The following is a 21,248-nucleotide window of genomic DNA, read 5'->3' as shown; positions in this document are numbered from 1 at the left end:
TATCCATTGCATAAGAATGAAGGGTGGTTATACATGTAATAATAGAGTACTAAAGCTACAACAAAGAATGTACACGAGGGCCGCACTGAAAGTTTCGGGAAAATGACATAAAGAAGAAGAATGAAAGTACATAAATTTTTTATTGCTTTTCAAAATATTCACCCTTTACAGCAATGCATTGCTTCATTCGATGGAACCAATCGTTGAAACAGTTATGCCAGTCTGAAGTTGGTACCTGCGAGACATGCATTTCGTATGCTTCGATAGCCTCTTCGGAAGTGAAAAATCGCTGACCACGCAACTTGTTCTTGATTGTTGGGAACAAAAAAAATCACATGGGGCTAAGTCAGGTGAATAAGCTGGATGAGTCACGAGTTCAACTTGTTCATGATCCAGAAAGTTCCTTGTGTCAGATGCTGTGTGCGAGCTGGCATTGTCGTGATGCAAAATGATTCGACGATTGGGGTTTGAAGTTCGGAGCACGTGGAGTGCTTGTGGCAGGCAAATTGTGGTATACCATTCTGCATTGACTGTTCTATGATTCTCTAGTGCAACAGTCGCAATGTGATCTGATTTACGGAAAAAAGAGGCAACCATTTTTTTTTCAACACACTGCGTGCAGGAACAATTTTTGTTGGTTTAGGCTCATCCTGGAACACCCACACAGCAGATTGTTGCTTTGTTTCAGGTTCATAAGAATAAATCCATGATTCATCGCCTGTGACGATGCTAAACACAAGATTTGATGATCCCGACTTGAACCGTTTGATCATAGCCTTGCACCACTTCACACGGTCGTCTTTTTGTGCTCTTGTTAAATTGTGTGGCATCCAACGGGCACAAAGCTTTTTCACACTTAAACGATTCTGCAAAATTGTTTGTATTTGACTCATGCCAATACCTAAGGAACCCTGAATTTCGCGAAAAGTCACGTGTCGATCACTGTTGATTAGTTCACGAACTGCATCAATGTTTTCTGGCACAATGGCTGTCGATGGGCGGCCTTCACGAATTTCATCACTAAGGCTAACCCCGCCACATCTGAATTCTTGAAACCAGCGATAAATTGTCGTCTTTGATGGGGCATCTTCGTGAAAAGTTTCGATCATTCGAGTAACACACTGTTGCTGTGTTAAACCTCGCCGAAAATCATAATAAATCATGGCACGTAAGTTCTCTCTTGTTAATTCCATTTTTTTTACAAATACCTCTTCAAACTTCTATCCTGAAATGAAAACGAATCCGTGCTACATCAGTCCTTGTAATTACAGTCGACAAATATCACAGTTTCTAAATATAACAAAATCTAACAGATTGCATAGTTGCCAGTACCCGATTCCTGAAACTTTCAGTGCGGCCCTCGTACAGGTACTAAGCTAGAGGTGAATAAGGACATTAGTTGGCAGTTGTGTGTGTTATGTGAAAAGAGGGGGGTCTCCAAGAAGTGACTTTTAGTTCCCTTTTTTGTGCAAAACCCGGTAAATGGAGAGGAACCATGATAGACGGTTGACCATTGGTCCAAGGGAAGACAGAGGAGCCAAAGGGCAATAGAACTGATGGACTGATTGACTTTTTCTTTCTTTTTTTAAGAAATTTTGTTGGAAGAGGGAAACGTGCATTTTCCAGGACAGTGTGTTTGAGAATCTGACAAGAGGAGGAGTGCAACTGTGTTATAAGTGTTGAAAGGAGAAGAACTTGCGTTGTTCTCGAGCTCCTTTGTGTCTTGTGGTGAGGTGGATGAAACACGAGTACAGTGGATGGGAGGACTTCTCTTCCATTGAGTTGTGCTACACCGAGAGGAGATGAGCTCATACCACCAGAACAATGTGCATGGAAGGTCAAGCTCTTTCCCCGCTGAATGCACCACCTTGGAAATATTCATCAGTGACAGATGATAAATGCGAGATAAAATTGCAGGAATATTCCAAATTACAAGATGCGTGATGCCTGGAAGTCTTACCCATCTGTCTAGCTCTGAGCTCGAGATTCAGCAGTTTCCCGTGAGCGAGCAACTTTTGGCCTGATAGCCGACAACTTCCGGTAACCACTTTCATTAAAAAGCATGTTCTTTGTGCCCTGTAGAACTTCATAAAAAAGGGAAACTGTTACAGATAATGAAAGCCACATAGACCAACTAAAGATAGTCAACCCGCTTAATGCGTTGTCATCTACGTTTTCCGAAAAAGTAGACTTTGATCTTACGTATGTTGCAACTCCAGCTTCCTGCTTCTTCTGCTGGCTGAGTGACTTCTCCCTTTTTCCTATCAGCAAATGGGGCAGGGGGGGGGGGGGAGGTCCCTTGCTAATTGTTTCGGCCATGATTTTCTTGTTCGTGTTTTCACGGGCTCCTTTCCTTTGGCGTCTAAAATAAAACAACCAGTTCTGAATACCTTCTTCAAAATGAACAAAAACTGCAGGATAAGAAAAAGAAAAGTGACCCCCCCTTCTCCTACAACAGCTCATTATCCGCCACTGGTGTGCATGGCAATGCGATAATTGCAGAATTCAGGCCCCTCTTTCTTGTTTGAATGCAGATGTCGGGATAGGAAATATTGCCAGTATTATTGTATCTTGCATGGTGAAGCGTAATGCAAGGATTACTTTTCTTTTTCACACTGCTGATAAAAGTTTGGTCTTCAACAATTGCATTATCTTTAAAATGCTGAGGATTTCCTTTCTGCCACCTGCTGCTCTAACTTCCAGCCGGTCTCATTCTCTTTACCGTGCAGCTGGCGCCAGTGTTTAGTCTAGTGTCTGGAAAGTTGTCACTTGCCGATAACTGCAATGACTCATCCAGCGCAAAGGAAAAAGCGTCATTGTTTTGAATCTCGCAAAGCTGTTTTGATTTGACGATAACAAAATTCGATCTCCAGAAAGAAGAGTTAAAAAACAAGAGTTAAAACAACTTCATTGAGTTTGAGTTTGAATTTAAAATTTTGGGTGCGTCAGCGCTAAGGCTATTTTGCACCCGTCACAGTATACGGGGTCCAGCCCCTTATCGTTACAAATCACAACTCTAACGTTGCAGAATTAAAAGCATAAAATATTAAAATGTTCTGACTTTCGTTAAAAGCTGAGGCTGCAAAGGGGCACTCAGCACACATAAGGACAAAACAAACAAAATTATACTGGCCATGGGGCCAGTCGCCAGAGCCTCGTTAGTCTTAAGTCCAGGGTGTACTAACGTGGAAGTGAGGTTGACATTTGGGTGTACTATGTGGAAGGTCACCCCTTACACCCCCAAAACAACTTCATGATGCATATAAAGTTCGTATAATCACCGCTTTTCTTCAGAACAATTAGCGTGCTGCTGTAAAAAAAAAAAAAAATCCAACAATAAATTGTCAATTAATCTGAAAATACGCAAGTTTCATAAAGCTTGTTTTCAGTTCATTTTATGCTGATGAGATAAGCAGGACTAAATATACAGTTTAAAAGTGGGATCCAAACCAGAGTGATTATCGAGTGCGACGCTGTTTAATGTGTCCCAGGATACACATTCGGTGCAAACACATCGCAAGTTGCATGTTTCCTTTTCAGGGTGGATTACAATGCAAGTTGAGGAAGAGTTTGGACCGATCCCTGCAAAGGGGGAGGGGGGCGAATATGAAGTTAACTGAAGCAAAGAAAACGTAACTTCTTTTATGATGTGTTTTAGACAGCCGAACCAAAACGAAATTTACAGCCCCGATTTTTTTTTTTATTTTTTTTTTATTTTTTGTGTGCCAAGGAAAGGTGTTGTTCTCTCCTAAGAGAATCTTCTCTTACCAGTTAATCCTGTAACGGACAATGTTCTAGTGAACGCACATAAAATCCAATATTCATTCTGTCTGATTATCTCCCATCTCTTGCTCGCGCCAGTGTGACTACTGTCAAGATTCTTCAGAGTTTCACTTCTTGGAATAAACGAGATTGTTTTCCTTTCCATAGGTCTCCATGCAAATGGGTTTCTTATGAACTAAAATTGTAAAAATTTCGTGGAAGAGCAAACGACTTTGCAGAATTGAAAGAAAATACTGTTTTTTAAAAGACTTTTTGCCACAACATGCATCCCGTGCTTAATGGTTGTATAACTAGGCATGATAAATTGTGTTACCATCTCCTTGGAATCTTTGTGTCCGCGTAAGCTCCGTGTCCTCATTTTGTGTAACATTTTTTACACTTTCTTTAAAACATACAATATTATTATATAGTACATATCGTGTCATTCTAAAGAATGAGGGGATCTGAACCAGTGTGTGCAATTAATTGCTGGGTGATGTAAATTACTCATCATTCATCCTCTGATGAGAGCACTCGTCATTGGCATGATGAGTTAACACTTGGCAATGCGAAAGGTACAAAATCACACTAAGGAACTAAACTGCAGAAAAGACAATGGTCACTCGTTGGGTTTTGTGAACCGTTGAACCTGAATCATGGCTGGGTGTTAGGATAATTACCTGTCTATCTGAAGAATTTGGCTGAATAGAATATACGAAGTCCTCTGTTGGCTTCTGTACTTGTCGACCAGAGCGTCGTTCCACTTCTGACCCACTGCTCTCCTAACCATTTCTCCCTTCTCAACTCCAATCCAAAAGTCAGTCCCCTCTCAGCTTGTCTCACCTCTATATCACTAGGCCATCGAGCTCTTCCTCCATGCCGAATCGTGTTTTTTAATTGCCACTATGCAAACTGCCGACTCCATAGGCAGAAGGAACTACCTGTTTCCTGAATGCTCAGGAGGTTTGCATAGCGCAACATAGTGCATTGTAAACATGCCTCAAAGGCTGAGACAACTGAGGAAAACAAGTGAATGCCCTGGTCAACGTGAAGCATTCAGAGAGACTTTATAAAAATAAACATATAATCTTAGGGATTGATACGATATAAAGCTTATTTTCTGAGCTACCACCAAGTATAAAACATCCGTTGTGAGGGCAATTTATACTCTACTTCATTTACACCTGAGAAACAGGCGCCATCTTGAAAAGTTTGGATAACTCGAAGTCGTTTTATTCGAAGTCGACATTTTTTGGTCCCTTGAACTTCGGATTAACGAGGTTTTCCTATTGTCATTCATCCTCATCTCTGTGATTAGCCAAAACTAGCAGAATATTGAAGCAAAATAAAACAAATCATACAAATGTCAACTTTTTTGATCAAGGGGTCCCGAGTTCGATACCCAGTGGAGATATATAGTGGTTCTGATCACACTTTAAACTATAGGGCCAGTCTCGATGGGCCTCTTTATGCATATTGTGGATTTTTAAACAAACTCAACAGCAATATTGAATGTATTGCAATATGTATTAACAGTGGTGGCTGGAAAGAAATCAATATGGTCATGCTCACCAATTCAATTAGAATGCAGTCCTCAGAATTCTTGAATTTCGTAATCGTGTTGAGACAGACACATAAATTATATTAACAGATAAAATAAAAATAAAATAAATTATAAAATAATAAAAAGAAAAACAGCACTTACAATTACATACAATGGGTTACTCGGAATCGGAAATGACATTCACACACGCAAAAATAAAAAATACAACCAAACACAAAGTACAAACTCTCGTTGGAATGCCATAACAAACCACTACTTGGACCTCAGGAGAGCATCTGCAGCTGACCCAAATCGATTGCGCACATGCCCTTTTCAAACCACTGTGGTGACGCATGTGTAAGCGTAGATGCTGTCAAAGTCTCGACCAATCAGAGAAAAGTACTGCCTAAGGAGAATGGCATGACTTCTCACGTAATGTGAAGCGACGGGAGCTTCTTCAGCAGATGATGTTCCTATTGCAAAAGTACTGCTTCTAACGAGGAGCATGACTGTGCTGTGCGCCTGAGAGAAATGAAGAATTCAAAGGAAAAATAAGGCAAAAAAGGGATGTCACAGTATGGATTTTATATTTTCATGTTAATAAGCACAAATACGTTTTACTTTGCTGCAAAATAGATCATGCTGAGCATGACTAGCATTACCATCAGAGCCGCTACTGTGTATTAAGTGAAAGTATCTATGGATCGTTTTATGCAAAAGAAAACTAGAAAAACAATAAACGAAAGAAAAAATGCTTTTCAAATCACCTTCATTCACCTTCTAAATGGAAATTACAACATACTGACTCAATTTCCATTAAAATCAGTCACGTATTAATAGAAATATGAGCTGTTTTGTAATAGAGTCGTCGTCATCTTTGATGATGCCATGAGAGGAAAATGTACAAGGTGACATATGTCCACCCAAGTCAAAAATATTTCCTAAGGCACCTACTAAGTATTTGTGGGAAAAAAAATATCTATACTCAAACTTTCCTACAGAACCATTGCTAGGGACAGGACAGCAGACAGCTGACTGTGCCAGTTCCATTCTACAGATGGAAGAGAAGGCAACAGAGCCCAGCAACATCTTTCTGTATGATTGGTTTTGAATTTATTTTTTTCCGGTACTGGAAGACTCTTCATTGTCTGGTACTGTACGATCGTCACATGGTTGTACCTCCCTCGATTTTACATTTCCTGCAGATGCTATCCTGAATCCTTTATCAGCTATTATGAACTAGAGGCCTACATATGTACTTTCGTATAAAACTATATCTAGTGCTTATCTACAATTGGAGGAATATCACCATGAAAATAACTTTTTACACTCACTTTTCCTATGAACTATTTCAATCTCTCCTCTTTCCCATGATGCTGCATGCAGACTTGAGTACCCAAACTATGTTAAAGATTGATACATACACGTTGCACTGGTACCTGGCATCTGCTGCTCTCTAGCATCTGAAGCGAGAACTAGCGTTGTCCGGTACTGTCGGATATTCGGTACTGTAAGACTTTCCCCTACACCCAGTAAAGCCAAAAATATACACAACAGTACTTTGAAATTTCTCATTATACGGGAACTCAGAACTTGCAGGGAAGATCGACTAGGTGGGGGTGGGCTATTAAATAAAGTCAGAATTCCGTTAACAAAAGAATGTAGTGGGAAAATACTGAATTTATTGCAATTATCCTCAGTTTTATTTACTATTATGTAAGATTTACACCTTTGTGGATACTGTGTAGTGGAGCTGTCTCCCATCACTATTTTAGCACAGACTTGTTTTCATTCACTTGCTGCAGAGTATACACACTGATACATGTTTGGTTCAAACGAGAACAGATCATGAAACTCCTGTACTCAATTGTCGATAGAGTAGAGGCTGGAATGTACCGAACATTGTTTTACTTTAGACTCATAGTTGTGAGAAGCAAAGAAAGAGTAAAGAAATTAGAACAATTGAAAATTGATTATGGTGATTCTCATGCCCACACAAAATAGAGAGCATTTTTTCTTACTAATGTTCACAAGGCTATCATTGTTGGTGGGATAAAAAGAAGGGGAGTATTATTGTTCTGTATTAGTTGGTAAGAAAAGAAGGCATCTGCTTTTAATTTCTTTGTCTTCCTTAGCCTGCTAGCAATAATATAAACTGTCAGTTGCATTAAAGGTATGAAGAATAAATTATAAAATAACATATTGTATACAAGACAATTACAAAATTATACAAAAATATATCTTATTACAATAAAATTGAAAAAAATATGTTGTAAAAATGCTAAATTGGTAAAATATATCAAAATATGTCTCACCAAGTTCATCTATTTCGGCCGATTTTCATCAGATACATAAAGATCTCATTCCAATATTCGATCTGATGCCAAATAAAAAATATATTATATCATAAAGTCCCAGGCCCTAGTAATACTACTCTTACCAGTAACTGTGGTCTTCTTTGGACATTCAACTTGTGTGGTGAGTAGATCAACAAAGTTAGTATACCTAGACCGGCCTAATGTCAGTGTCAAACTGCCGTATGGACATCTGGAGACATCCACAGCTTGCCAGGTTGCCTTGAAACCAGATGCAACACTATACCGATCAGAACGAAAGTGCAATAAGGCTACATTAGAAGCAGTCAGGAATGTTAATCTGAAAGACAAATAACATAAAGTCAGACTATGCTTACATTCCTATATTATTATTTTAAATTGTGATTGATTGATTTGATTAATTGATTTGGTGTTTTAAGTCCACTTTATACACAGTAAGGCTAATCGGGACTGGACCTACGGTTTAAAGTGGAATCTGAACTACTATGTGCCTCCACCGGGTATCGAACCCAGGACCCCTTGATTACAAGGCAACGACGCTACCACTGTGCCATCGGGGAGGCCCTATTTTAAATTGTGTTAGAGCTGCCTAGCTGAATGAGCAAAGTTTCATGTTTTGTGTAATGGCATGTAATTAGCCTTCCATCACTAATTCCTATTCAACCCAATTATCGCAATTAGCCAAAAGTGACAAAAATTCTTAAAATTAGAAACATATATAATATAAAAATTGTCTTATATTTATTGCAAATTTTTGACAGGTATATTACCAAGGCTGTAGTCGACGGCATAAGTCATGTGACATTTTTTCTCCATGTTGTGAAACAGCATGTGCCAGTTGCACAAGGAACACACATATTCTGTGCAGAGACACATCCACAAATGTTTGTCTGAGGGGATAAATGTACCAATAATAATAATAAAAATAAAAATAACAACAACAACATAATAATAATAATAATTATTATCATTATTATTATTATTGTTAGTAGTAGTAGTAGTATGAAAGACGTTATTATTCTCGTAAATTACGCAAAAAAAGGGGGTAGAAATCGATGATAAAGCATTTGTCTTGGAACAAATGATTTGAAATATATTTTTTAGAACGTTCAATTTCACATTAATGATGGAAAACAAGCACACAAACTGTATTTTAAAAGACATAAAATGCATGATAAATGCATTTCGAATAAAAATCCATCTTTACATATAACATATATTACCTTCATGTACAACATGTGTTTTACACATATGCAACATAGAGCCATGTAAAATAAGAAAATACATATGTAACATGCTAACACTAAATTGTGTACATATTCAAAGTTTCTTTAATACAAATATTATTTAAATATATTACATAATCAATTTATCCACCTCATAAAAAACAACAGTAAAAATTAAATACATTTTCTCTCAGATGTGCACATTCCATTCCCTCAAAACAATAGTCCATGCATTTAAGACAAAATCAATTACGAAAAGTCTTACTTCTCTCTCTGGTAATTTATAATGCATTACAGAAAACAATCATTAACTGTGAGCAAAGCGATCAAGAAAAATTTTAGATCCAATTGCTTGCAATCTGAAAACAATATTCATTTAACGTGGTGCAAATAATTTCACGGGCCGCCATGGCATTCTCTCTTTTACTACTTTTTTACATTTAGATCAATCAGTGTCCAGGCACGACTCCTGCTGGCCCCTAGGTATAGTTGTGAACTTGATAAGTCTAAGAAAAGCAGGTACTGGGAGCAAGATGAGCAAGAAAATTTTATGAAATGAATTTTTATTTGCATAAAATTTGAAATCGAGGGGGCAATTTCCCCACTGTGGCCTTGGCCATGAATGTTTGCTCCCCTTGCCCCCAAGAATCAATTTTCGTCCAAGGTTGAGAGGTAATGAACCCCCACCCCTGCCCCCTGTGGTTGCCCTACTGATTCTGTGAAAAATTACATACTAACTACATTATGTCTTGCAAAATGTAATGGGACATGATTTAATTACTTACATGAAATTTAGAAATTTTGTATTTCCACATTGCACAATTTAATAGTCAAATCCTATTAATTTCGAAGACACTCTGTCTTCATTCACTAAGGGTACGGCATCTGGAGAGGAGATGCTTACTGCCTAAAGAACGGCCTTTAAGCAAAAAAAAAAAAAAAAAAAAAAAAAAAAAAAAAAAAAAAAGAGGAGGATACTACCTCCTTCATCAAAGCCAACAACTGGAAACTAGCCAGCAGAGATGTAGTGGATATGTACTCCTCCATTCCAATCAGCCTTGCACTTGATTCTACCAGAACATAGCTCCTCAGCAATGGTTCGCCCCCATTTGTAACAAATGAAATCTGCAACGTCCTACAAGCCTACCTCACCCACAACTATTTCCAGTTCGAAGACAGTTTCTTCCACCAGACAGGAGACCTAGCAATGGGCAACCCCCTTTCTGCACCCCTATCCAACATTGTGCTACATGTGGCAGAGATGTTAATACTTACCCAGCCAGAGTTTGCGCATATAAGATACAGAAGATATACCGATGACACCCTAGTCATTTACAAACAGGAAGAGGACTTAAACCATCTCCTAACTGCCCTCAACAACATACACCCTAACATAAATTTCACAGTTGAAAGAAAATGGCCGCCTCAACTTTCTCGACCTAAGCATCCAATGACACCAAGACAAATTCATCACATCTGTATACAGGAAGCCAGGTTCGGGCACCCAGTACATCCATGCAAAATCCAACCACCCACCAAAACAGAGAGCTGGAGTATGGATGAATTTCTACAGAAGAGCCTTCACACACAGCTGCACAGAAGACAACCTCCAAGATGAAATAGCATGCATAACCGAAATAGGTCTAAACAATGGTTACACAGAATGCCAGCTATCCATGTGGTGTGCAAAAGCAGAAGCCCAGCTTAGACACCCACGAGACAGTGATAATCCGAACCAAAATCCCAAACCCAAATGGATCGCTTTTCCATACGACCATACCACATCAGGCAAACCTGCCAAGGCCCTCAAACCCTTCAACATCCAACTGGCCAACAAACCCATATCCCAAATCCGAAGAGCACTACCCAACTTCAAGAGATACTACCTACCCAAACTTGAATCCCCTGGTGTCTACAAGGCCATATGCCAATGTCACAACACCTACATTGGCAGAACCATCCGCACCGTCCAAGAATGGATTAATTAACATGTAAAGGATGCCGAAAAAGACACACCAAATTCAGGCCTTTCTCAACACCTCTACTCCACAAACCACACCATCGCCTCCGTATTCATACCAGCTCCCAACCGGCACCCAACCGGCTCTGTCATAGAAAACACCATCAAAGAAACCCATGCTATCATCCAACAGAAACCAGCATTGAACCTGGACAATGGACAGGCACACCCAACTTGGTACCCTGTCCTCCAAAAGATCCCCGACAAGATAAAGAAAGATGCAGTGATGTGGGGAACAGGAACTTCACCCCAGCAAGCAACAGGACCCAGCCCCCCAGCCACCTGACAACAAGAAGCAGACGATGCAAACCAGGATACACACGCCAGCAACTACCGCCGCCCGGGAACAATCAAAGCAGTGACGCAGTACCATCTCCACTCCAGACGCTGTACCCTTAGTGAATGAAGACAGAGGGTCTTCGAAATTAATGGGATTTGACTATTAAATTGTGCAATGCGGAAATACGAAATTTCTAAATTTCACGTAAGTAATTTTAAACTGCATTTACTGCATCCACCATGATTAGTTTTAGTTTTAGTTTTAGTTTTAGTTTTAGTTTAATTTAATTAGTTTTATTTTTTGTTATTTATCATTGCTCTTTTGCCACTTTTGCCAGCTCCCATGGCAGAGTGGTTTGCACATCGTGATATGACACCAGGGGTCCCAGGTTTGAATCTCGACTTTGGCATGGATGGTTGTGTGTGTCCATTCATCAATTTCATCTTGTCATCACTCATCCCCATCTTCGCAAATTAGTCAAAAGAAGTACGCAAAGTGAAGTAAAATACAGCAAATCAATCAATCCTTGATTGATTGATTGATTTGATGTTTTAAGTCCAATTTATGCACAGTAAGGCTAATCGGGACTGGACCTACAGTTTAAAGTGGGATCCGAACCACTATGTACCTCTACTGGGTATCGAACCCGGGACCCCTTGATTAGAAGGCAACGACTGCACCATTGGGGAAGCCAAATCAATCAATCAATCAAGCAACCTCCTGCCACTTTTGGCTAATTGCTAGGATGAACATTAGTGATAACATGATGAAGTGCATGAAGACACACTTACGTAGAAAACCCATGCCCAGGCCAGGATTCAAGCTGTGCTAACCACTCTGCCATGAAGTTTGGCATAGCAAGGAACGAGTTCTATAATGCAATGGGAAGTGAAGCAAGGATAAAAAAATGACAATAACAAATGGAAGTGATGGAAACTGAGGAAGAGTAAAAGAAACAAACCTTTACCTCAAGTGTATCTCAGGGTTCAAACAGAAATTGCTGTTGGGGTGAAGGGGGGAGGGAGGGGACAGCCTCAGGAGACCAAGAGCTTCTCTTTACCTTATCTGCATTTTGACATGCTCAAGTGTGGATACAAGACATCTTCCCCTCCCCTCATTACCAGAAAAGTGTAGGATATAATGTACATGTTTCACAAATGAAAGCAAAAAACCTGAATAAAGGTGAAATTTTAACACTTTGAGTTTTGTATTTCTTGTGGGAGGCCAGAGCTATCTTGATGGTGTTTATAATTATTATGCATACCACCTGTGTAACACACTTTCTAAAATTTCTTTCATTCCCCAGTGATGTGTATAACAATACACCCACCCTGTAGTAACAAAGTATTTTCATACATTAATTTGCTTTCAAGAGAGCTGTGTATAAGAACTATACACACTGCCTGAAAGTTGAGTATTAATCCGCGACATGATATACCCTGTGTATCAATTTGATATACATGGCAATTAAAGTGTTAATTTGGAATTAGGTGGGTAGGAGACAAAATCCATTTTTTGGTGCGCTACAAAATATGCTAACAACGTACAAAAAATACAAAAAAAAAAAATCACTCCTTGGAGGCCCTCCCCATCAATGACAGCAATCTCTGGTTCTGTCCTTGGACGCACATGATCCAAGGGTTCATTTATTTTTAGTCTCTTTCAGTCTTCACCACTTTTTTTGGATATGTTGTTTGTTTTTTCACCATTTTTTGTATCATTAGTTTACTTCCTGTTTGGTTACTGGTCATGCCCCTTGTTCTTTTTTACAACACATAAAAGTTGTAACATCACAAAAATATTACCACCTTATTTAAATAATAGTGTTATCAATTTACCAAAGCAAAAGATTTAAAAAATTTCTTTCTCTCTCTTCATTTGCAACTCTGGTTCCGTTTCTGTAATAGTAACATCAAGTTTATATATCTTACCCTAAAACCAAAGGTGTGGCACATGTGTAACTGCTGTTACCTATGGTAATAGTTAAAAATAAGAAAAGCAGAAAGTTGTTTTAATTCTAACGAAAATGTTAGCAAGAGAACGCGTTTATTCAAGATTTGTAGTTTTCCACCAATGGCCATGAACAGCATGGATCTGGTGACCTGGTTCTTTAAACTGGGCAAGGGAGGTTACATGGCAGGACAATACTTGTCCGTTAGAGGACACTGACTACCAAGATGAGAGGGTAGGAAATAACAAGGGCAGGGTACCTATATTAAGGGGTTATTGGTACCGAGGATAAGGGACGGAATGGCCAATGGGAACAGCTCGTGGAAATCCATCCCACAGATGATGGGGATGCTATTGCAGTTTCCTGTGATTCAGCAAGTTTCACACCTTCTGTACGTTACTGAAGAGACTTGAACATCAGGAAATATATGTGCATGTAAAAACATAGGACTTTGTGCACTACAAAGACAATTATAACTTCATCGAACTAATAGGGTGCTTCATGTTTAAACCTTCTTTTCTATTGCTTTTCTGTCTTCACAAGTTAAACCTTGCAACTGAAGAACTGGATGATAGACTTTAACATGTGTGCTGCGGTGGTTGTGTGTGTGTTTTTCTTAATGCTACTTCTCTACATCTTGAAAAAGCTGGGTGCAAAAATGAGATGAATGATAACACTAGGGAACAAATTTCAACATTTTTTCTGTATCCTGGATGAAATTACGTGTTCTTTACTTACTTCAGTTCTAGAAATTCAGAGAAGGTCTCAAAATTTGTGTATCATGTCACATTTCCAAGATATACAGGGTGTCCCAAAAGTCATGAAACAGAGACTTTGAATGTTCTTAACTTTTGTACAAAAAACGATAGAGACATGAACCTTGTATTAATTATTAACTTTATTTATATGGATATTCTATAAACATTAAACATGAAAATAATTCTCTGCATGAACGTTCAGTATGGAATAAAAGCTTGTAAGGTGCAAAAAATATGCTGTACGAAGGAAATAAAAATTTGGATAAAAGACATATATGGAGTCGCTTGAAATAATTTTCGATGTGTGTCCATGGTCTCAATGGGTATTTATCGAACTGATAAAAGAACGATACATTTTTATGCATTCTATGTCTAAAAGGGGGGGGGGGGTGAGGTAACGTTCCCGTGCATGTAGCACCATGCAATGAAGGCACATTAGGGGATGTGGGAGTAATTCTGTGCATTACAGACAATTCATAGAATTGATTATGCCATATTCATAAAAATATGTTGTTTTCTTTTAAATTACGAAGTGTACTGGCAACATTGGTCATGTCAGAGCCAAGTACCAGGTGTGGCAACATCTGGCGATGTTATTCAATTGATTTCCAGATGAAATAAAAGATTTGAAATTTATGGTGCAAAAAGCAACCTACCTATATTTTTCTATCTAACACTATCTTCTATATTTGAAAGAACCTTCCTGGTCACGAGAAATGTTCAATTCGACTGTAGTGGATAGTGATTTAGGAACTGGGAATCCTTCACTATGTGTTACCAACCAACGCGAAGGGCACATCGGCATATACACATGTTTTTATTCTTCTAGAAATAGCCACGCATTACAGTGCGACAAAAATAACAATCTGTCCACGTGGTCCGTTGGTTCAATCCATATCATAGGAACATCCAAAGGCATTGAATGAATACCGTTCAACCATTCTCTTAGTGTTACATCACTGCTATGACATGTGCCATCTGAGACCCATGGGAGGTCATGATCTACCAGCGACAACCAAAGAACAGTGACGACACTATCCTTACACAATTTGTGATGTTTTTACATTGCAATTTTGGAGTGCATTGCTCAGAAATGTAACAGAATGTGTTAGGGTGATAAACACAGCTAAGGGGTTATTTCAGTCGACATAGTTTATCACAGCATAGTCCACTGTGTCACTGCACAAATCAAACGCTGTAAACTGCATGTTTATTTATTATGATATGTAATAATATATTTTATTGTAGCAGACAGGGTTACAATAAAAATCACATACCAACACATAGGACACGACTGAAGGTATACATGATGATTTGGCATGCAAAACGTTTGCAGTGTTGACAGATTACAAGAAAAGCAGAATTCAGCGGTGCATACATTACCACACGTATCTCGAAAATGGTACGTGATGGAGAAAAATTAGTGGCATCTCCGAAATCAGCATGCCGACATTAGTTAAGAACACATACTAGCTAACAGGATACAAAATGGCTGTTCCCTAGTGTAATTAGAATAAAAACAATAGAACATTCATATCATGGAAGCAAAAATCCCGGTCATATAACTTTCTTTACCCAGATGAGCAACATTGAAATGATAATTACAGCTTGCATTAGATTTGTATTTGTTTGTTTAATGTAAACCAGCAGAAAATGAATTCTCTGCCAGTTGATTAAATCACAAATAATACTAGTCCTGTACTTCCTGATTTTGGTAAGTTTACCACAAATGGAACAATAATTCTTAGGAATTAAAAATTTACTAGTGTTCATTCTTTCTCAGAGTGAAATGGTCAACATTTTGCTCTGTTGGGATTCACAGAGCTGTCCTATCATGGCTCTATGAGCGTCACACAATCGGCAGAAATGCGGTATGGTTGGTGGACTACAATGTGATCCTCCCAGCTAGATCCGAGAGATCTGCTGACCAATGACAGGTCCGGTCCTCCATTCATATTGGGGGTTGACCTGACCTGACAACTCTGCACTGTAAAATGACATGTCAAGAATCAGCAATATGAGGCCATGGATGTTCCCAAGGTAAAATATTCTGGAGGTAAAACAATCTCCCATTCGGATCTCCGGGCGGGGACTACTTTGGGAGGTTCCTGGACTAAAGATAAGATCTACATTAGGAATAAGGATATTAAATTAGGCAGGTGGAATGTTCTGAGCCTTTACCGGCCTGGGGCATTTCAGTGTACAGTTAATGAGATAGTGAAGTATAAATTAGATGTAGTAGCTGTCCAGGAAGTTAGGTGGCCAGGAGAAGGGAATTGTAAAACTAAAAATTATACTTTTTTCTATGGTGGTACTGAAAATCATAATTTTGGAACAGGCCTCTTCGTAAATAATAGAATTATCTCGGCTCTTAAAACAGTAGAATTTATTAATGATAGGATATCATTTGCAATTTTACAGGGTAGGTGGTGTAAAATTATTTTAATAAACATACATGCACCAACGGAAGATAAAGATGATAATACTAAAGATGATTTTTATACAGATTTAGAACAGGGCTTTGATAAATTTTCTCAGTATGATATGAAAATTCTGTTAGGAGACTGTAATGCAAAGATTGGCAAAGAAGAGACATTTAAACCCACGATTGGTAAAAAAAGTCTTCATGAATTAATTAATGATAATGGTATAAGATTGATTACTTTTGCAACCTCAAAGAATTTAATTGTGAAAAGTACCACTTTTAAACATAAAGATATTCATAAATATACCTGGTCTTCTCCAGATGGTAAAACTCATAATCAGATAGATCATATTGTCATTGATAACTGAAGGCATACTAGTATAATTGACGTTCATTTACATAGAGGTGCTGACTGTGCCAGTGACCATTATTTAGTAATTGCTAAATTAAGAGAAATACTCGCAGTGATAAATCATAAGCAACAAAATCTAAAAGTTATAAAATTTAATACAGAAAAATTTGCTGATGAAAGAATTAAGAAAGATTACCAAATTAAACTGTCAAATAGATTTGATATTTTGCAGGATTTAAATGATGATGAAAATGTAAATGAAACAGACGTAAATAAGAATTGGGAGCACATACGTAATGCAATAGAATCAGCAGCTAAAGAAAGTATAGGATACCATAAACCAAGAAAAAGTAAGCCATGGTTTGATAATGAATGTCAAAATCTAATAGAAGTAAGAAATCAGGCTAGACTCAGGTGGTTTAATAACTCTGATGATACAAATCTAAGCAATTATAATAGAATAAAGCGAGAAGTTAACTGCACGTTTAGAAGTAAGAAAAGGGCTTACTTGAAAAGCAAAATTAACGAAATTGAAACAAACAGCAAAAACAAAAATATCAGAGATTTGTATAAAGGTGTAAATGAATTTAGAAAGGGGTGCCAACCTAAAGTAAACTTGATAAAAGATAAAGATGGTGATTTTTTGGCAGACCCAAGTGATATTCTAAATAGATGAAAGATCTACTATAATGACCTTTTAAATGTTCATGTAGGAGATAAATCAGAAGTAAATGAAGTCCACACAGCAGAACCTTTAATTCCAGAACCTAACTTGACTGAAGTTAAAGATGCTATTAAAAGGCTACAGAATAACAAAGCACCTGGCATTGATTTAATACCAGCTAAGTTAATTAAATATGGTGGAAATTCATTAATATGTCAAATTCATAAATTAATTTGTTTAATATGGAATAAAGAAGAAATCCCTAAACAGTGGTAAGAATCCATAATTGTCCCTGTGTTTAAAAAAGGTGATAAAATGAACTGCAATAATTACCGTGGAATTTCTCTACTCTCAAGAACATATAAAATATTATCTAACATTCTTTTAACAAGACTAACCCCATATGCTAATGAAATTATAGGTGATTATCAATGTGGATTTAAATGTAACAGAACAACTAGAGGATAAATTTTTCACATCAGACAGACACTTGAGAAAAAGTGGAAATATAATCAAAATGTCCATCAGCTGTTCATTGATTTCAAAAAAGCATATGATTCGGTCAAAAGAGATAAATTACGAGGGTCACTATTTATATCTTGGCAACACTGATTGAAGTTAGGCGCGATTTGACGTTTGCACGAAATCGTCTGGCATTATTGACCATAACGTAATTCAAATGTTTTGTCAATAGCTTCATTTGTGTTGTTTATGTTGCCTTGGAGATTGCGCGACAACAATAAAATGGAATTAACTCGTGAACATTTTCGTGCGATGATTTTTTACGATTTTCGACATGGATTATCAAGACAAGAGTGCATCGATCAACTTATTTCCACATTTGGCGATGAAGCCCCATCCTTTGCCACTGTGAAACGCTGGTATAACGAATTTAATCGTGGCCGCCATTCGCTCATCGACGAGATTCGCGTAGGTCGTCCAAAATCAGTTGTTGTTCAAGAAAACATTGATGCTGTGCAAAACCTAATACTGCAAGATCGTCATGTGACATACTGTGAGATTGAGGACACCATAGGCATTAGTTTCACCAGCATATATAAAATATTACATGATCATTTAGCTGTGAGAAAGGTATGTTCTCGTTGAATCCCACACAATTTGACAAGAACTCAAAAAGATGCTCGCGTCAATTGGTGCAAACAAATGCTCAATAAATACAATTGTGGTGCTTCAAAAGACGTATATAAAATTGTAACAGGTGACGAGTCATGGATATATGCATATGAGCCAGAATGTAAACAGCAGTCGACTGTATGGGTGTTTCAAGATGAACCCAATCCAACAAAAGTTGTTCGCACTCGAAGCACATCGAAACAAATGGTCGCCTGTTTTTTCGGGAAAACTGGTCATGTGGCAACTGTGCCTTTAGAGGTCAACTCTGAATGGTACACAACAATTTGTTTGCCAGAGGTCTTTGGTCAAATACGGAAAACAAACAAACGCCGTCGGATCATTCTTCATCAAGACAATGCCAGCTGTCAGACATCTTGTCTAACAACCGACTTTATGAACAGTCAAAAAATTTCGTCAGCGGAAGACGCCGTTGATGCGTTCAAAAACCATATTATGGAGGTGTCTCAAGAAGATTGGAAAAACTGCTTTGACAAATGGTTCGAACGAATGCAAAATTGTATTGACCATAAAGGAGAATACTTCGAAAAACAATAAAGCAGTTTTCAATGCCAAATTCCTGTATTTTTCATTGTTAGGCTCAAAATATAAATAGTGACCCTCGTATATAATATATTAGTCGAGTTTGGAATACCTAAGAAGCTTGTTAATATGATAAAAGTATGCACCAGTGAAACAGAAAGTAAAATTCGTGTGGGTATTAATGTGTCTAACAAATTTACAATTCATGATGGGTTAAAACAAGGAGATGCAATATCTCCATTGCTCTTTAATTTTGCCTTAGAATATGCTGTAAGGAAGGTAAAAGAAACTAACGAAGGACTAAAATTAAATGGTGTGACTCAGTTGTCAACATATGCAGATGATGTATGCTTATTAGGGGATGATATAAATACAATTGAGAATAATGCTAAAATATTTTTCAAAACTGCTAAAGAGATAGGTTTGGAAGTTAGCAAAGAGAAAACTGAATATATGCTTACAGGCTGAAACAAGTGTTAGGTAATAATCAAAACCTAATTATTGATAACAACTTGTTTGAACCAGTTTCCAAATTCAAGTACTTAGGAGTAATATTAACGAATGAAAATTATATTAAAGAGGAAATAAAAAGTAGGCTTAATTCAGGAAATGCATGTTACTTTTCTCTTCATAAACTTTTGTCTTCTCGTTTAATATCTAAGAAACTAAAAGTTAAAATGTACAAAACAGTAATTTTGCCTGTAGTATTATATGGGTGTGAAACTTGGTCCCTTACATTGAAAGAGGTACATAAATTGAGAGTATTTGAAAATAAGATCCTTAGGAAAATATCTGGATCTAAAAGAGATGAGGAGACAGGTAAGTGGAGATGGTTATATAATTTAGAACTATATAATTTGTATTCATGTACAGATATAATTAGAATAATTAAATAAAGAAAACTTAGAAGGGCAGGTCATGTGGCACGAATGGGAAAGGAAAGAGGAGTTTACAGGATTCTTGTTTGGAAACCTGATGGTAAGAGACCTGTAGGAAGACCAAGACTTAGATGGAAGGACAATGTTGAGATGGACCTAAAGGAAATCGGTAGGGATAGAAAAGAGTATATAGATCTTGCTCAGGATAGGGACATATGGAAGACCTGTGTTGCTGAAGCCATGAACCTTCCGGTTTAAAAAGGCTAGAGAGTTAGTTTAGTTAGTTCATCCTTTCAAATTACATATGCATTAAATAGATCAATATACCTTCTCTTGAAGTAATTAAAATTAAATTTCTGCATAAAATACACATGAAATAATTTGTAAGTTATACATTTGTGGGCTTCAATCTCCTCTAACTGAAAATTCCAACAAAAAAAAGCAAAAAATATTTCACTCAATATGGCGGAATTAATATTCTTAAATCGCTTGTTTTTCGGATATTTCTCAACCTATTTAAATATTTATTTTTTTGTTTGAAATGCCTAAATAAGACTTTCAATTGGTATTCTCATCATTTTTTTGTTAAAATCAATGATAATGCTAGAAATTTGAAAAATAGAAGTTATGTGGATAATTTACAATAATGTAGCTAATGTATGCTTTATGGGAGAAATTTACCTATTATGCAAGGTTCTCTTGCTTTTAGATCAGATAAATCATTGTTGTCTGAATTTACAATGGGGTGAGGCCGTTTTTGGTACAGGGTGCCCTGAAGTAGTATGTTCTGATTCTGAATCTTGGCTGTTTCATTAGTAGCGATGATGAAATCGACTGTTTTCAGTTCATTCACAAATGGAAATGTGGGTTTAGAACATATACTGTAAGCAAGGGTGCTCAATCTATGGCCCGGCAGCTGTACTGGCCACACGTTTGCCTCTTATATGGCCCACCGTAATATTTATTATATTTTGAGGCATTAATTTAGAGTAAATGTGATGTAAAGTAGCAAGCTAATAATTGCTCAAGTAACTACTGGCCTGGAATGCAAAGAGTTTGCTTGTTCCTCCTGTAAACTGCAGGGGAAGTGTTGCAGTAGATGTGATTTCAGGAATCAGTTCAACATAAATTTCCATATATCCATAGTCCATAGTATGAAGTATCTCTTGAGCCGACAAAGTATTAATCCTTCTATGGCACTGGCAGTCTGAGAGAAGCAGAATTTGGCATGAAATTTCCATTCAACAACTTTTTCTGATGCTACTGATGATGTTGCTGAACATTTGCTTTCATGTTTTCACTCAAGGGGCTGACACCAAAATAGTCAATTAATATTAATGAGGTTATAGCAGCTTTAGAGCTGTATGTTTTGTTAAGAA

At 37.5% G+C, this 21,248-nt stretch overlaps 1 protein-coding gene across 1 annotated transcript in view; it reads right to left on the bottom strand.

Moving 5' to 3' along the window:
• LOC145979603 (tenascin-N-like) overlaps positions 1–21,248 on the bottom strand; it is a 121,273-nt gene that overhangs the window by 79,451 nt on the left and 20,574 nt on the right. The window contains exon 3 of the mRNA XM_083112569.1: positions 7,746–7,960. Within this exon, the coding sequence (XP_082968695.1) occupies positions 7,746–7,960 (215 nt within the window). The remainder of the gene's footprint in view (positions 1–7,745; positions 7,961–21,248) is intronic.

Source organism: Lepisma saccharinum, chromosome 26, assembly GCF_977018435.1.
Source record: "Lepisma saccharinum chromosome 26, izLepSacc3.1, whole genome shotgun sequence".
NCBI classification, from domain to species: domain Eukaryota; kingdom Metazoa; phylum Arthropoda; class Insecta; order Zygentoma; family Lepismatidae; genus Lepisma; species Lepisma saccharinum.
Note: the sequence above shows the minus strand (reverse complement) of the source record. Positions and strands in the feature narration are given on the sequence as shown.